At 61.1% G+C, this 1,842-nt stretch overlaps 1 protein-coding gene across 2 annotated transcripts; it reads left to right on the top strand.

Moving 5' to 3' along the window:
• On the top strand, positions 1–1,842 carry SDRG_16346 (the record flags this gene model as incomplete). Of its 2 annotated transcripts, XM_008622551.1 has the most annotated exons (6): positions 1–286; positions 327–603; positions 652–882; positions 932–1,148; positions 1,189–1,486; positions 1,528–1,842. In XM_008622551.1, coding segments are annotated over 6 exons (1,547 nt in total), but the record flags the coding sequence as incomplete, so codon positions are not given. The 2 variants fall into 2 exon arrangements, with proteins under 2 accessions (XP_008620773.1, XP_008620774.1); XM_008622552.1 differs by having other exon boundaries at positions 932–1,486.

Consider the following 1,842-nt stretch of genomic DNA (forward strand, 5'->3'; position numbering starts at 1 on the left):
ACATGCAGCGCGTCTCCGAGAGCAACGAGCTCTTGCACGAGGTCTTGGCCTACCTGGGCGTGCGCGACCTCGGGGCTGCGAGTCATGTATGCTTACGCTGGTACCTCCTTGGCAGCCACGAGGTGCTCTGGGCGGCCTTGGCGTCGCGCGCGGTGCTCGGGCCCGAGACGGGCGCGCTGCGTGAGCTCCTCGGGCACAAGGCCTACCTCCGCCAGCTCGCCCGCGCCCGTCGCCAGCTGCCCCACGACGGCGCGGTCGATTTCGTTGAGAGCGCTGCGTGGCCGCGGTTTGTACAGATGCACGTTCCATGAGCTGACGGCCTGTAGGCTCTGCGCCAGGGACAAGTGGCTGGCACGGACCTTCCTTACAAGCTCGCTGGACGCGCTCACGCATGCAAACAAGGCACCCGAAGACCCTGTGTATCCGCCGCAATCGGATCTCTCGAGCCTGCTCTGCGCCTACGCCGATCTGCTCGAGGAGAACTTTTCCGACTTGGCGGCTGCTGCGGCCTTGCTTCGGCGGGCGATTCCAGGCAGCTCCGACCCTGCGCGCCTTTGGCACAACCTCGCGCTGCTAGAAGACAAGCGAGGCGACCTCGATGCGGTATGGCTCAACGACAAAAACACGAGCCTCAGGCGGGAACAACGGTAGGCCGAAGCAGCGTTCCGAGAGGCACACGCCGCCGACCCGCGCTACCAGCGCGTGCTCTGCAACTACGCCGTCTTCCTCGACGAGCGTCGGCAGCGCTTCGAGGCGGCGCGCGCCATGTACGAAGTCGCGCTGGCAAACGACCCGACCGATCTCGACGCCTACGCAGCCTTTGCCGACTTCTTGACGTTCAAGCAGCCCGACCTCGACCGCGCCGAGGGCCTCTTTCGTAGCGTATGGAGCGTGTCCTTACGGACATCAATAGTTTGTACTCTCCGCGTAGGCCCTGCGTCACTTGGCGACGTTATCAATGCCGTTGGAGGACGGCCAAGATCTCAAGATCGTCATTCAATTCGCAGAGTTCCTTGCGTACGTCCAGCAGGACATGGCTGCCGCGACGCCGATCTATCGTATGCTGCTGCCACGTCACAAGCGCGAGCAGACACGGCCCACGCACGCAAGGGTTCACTTGCTGCTCTGCGTCGGTCTCTTGAGTTATGGTAACCATTTTACGTCATTCGTGTCTGGCATTCTGTGTAGCGATGGCCAGCGTATTCGCTTCCAACGACCATGTCTTGGGGCGTCAGTTGGTCGTGGAGGCCATGACGCTTTCTGTTTACCAGAGCAGCGACGACCCACTCCTGCTTCGCTACAAGCGCACGGCGGCGTGCGTTGTCCACCACGATTTCTCACCAACGACGGTGGACGTCGAGGCGCTCGGGCCACTTGCCGGCCTTCTTCTCTACTTGGCCGGTGACATGGCAAGCGCGGTGCAGCTCTGGGCAAAGTGCATCGGTAGCCTCGACAGCGTCCATCAGCGCGAGTACGCCTTTGCCGGGTGGGATACCAGGTATCTATAGGTTCTTACGGTTAGCGTAGGTATTGTTTGGGCGTGGTGTTTCACTTGCGAGGCGGGCCGGCCAAGCGTCCGTTGGCGACGCAGGTGCTGGCAAAAGCACTAAACAGTGACGTCCATGGCGTCGAGCTCCGCAACGTTTGCTTTCTGCTGCGCGAGTACGTGCGCTGCACTCATAATAACGCTGCAGCAGGGGCATCGGCCTTTCTCGATGTCCTCACCCAGTATGACTTGGCACATCAGAGTCACGCAAACCAGTAGAAGATATGCTGTACATATTAGCAAAGAGCGTCATGCCGATAACCAATATGACGCTCTACATGCTGGTCCGGCCCAGA

The sequence above is a fragment of the Saprolegnia diclina genome (genome assembly GCF_000281045.1).
Source record: "Saprolegnia diclina VS20 unplaced genomic scaffold supercont1.124, whole genome shotgun sequence".
NCBI classification, from domain to species: Eukaryota; Oomycota; class Saprolegniomycetes; order Saprolegniales; family Saprolegniaceae; genus Saprolegnia; species Saprolegnia diclina.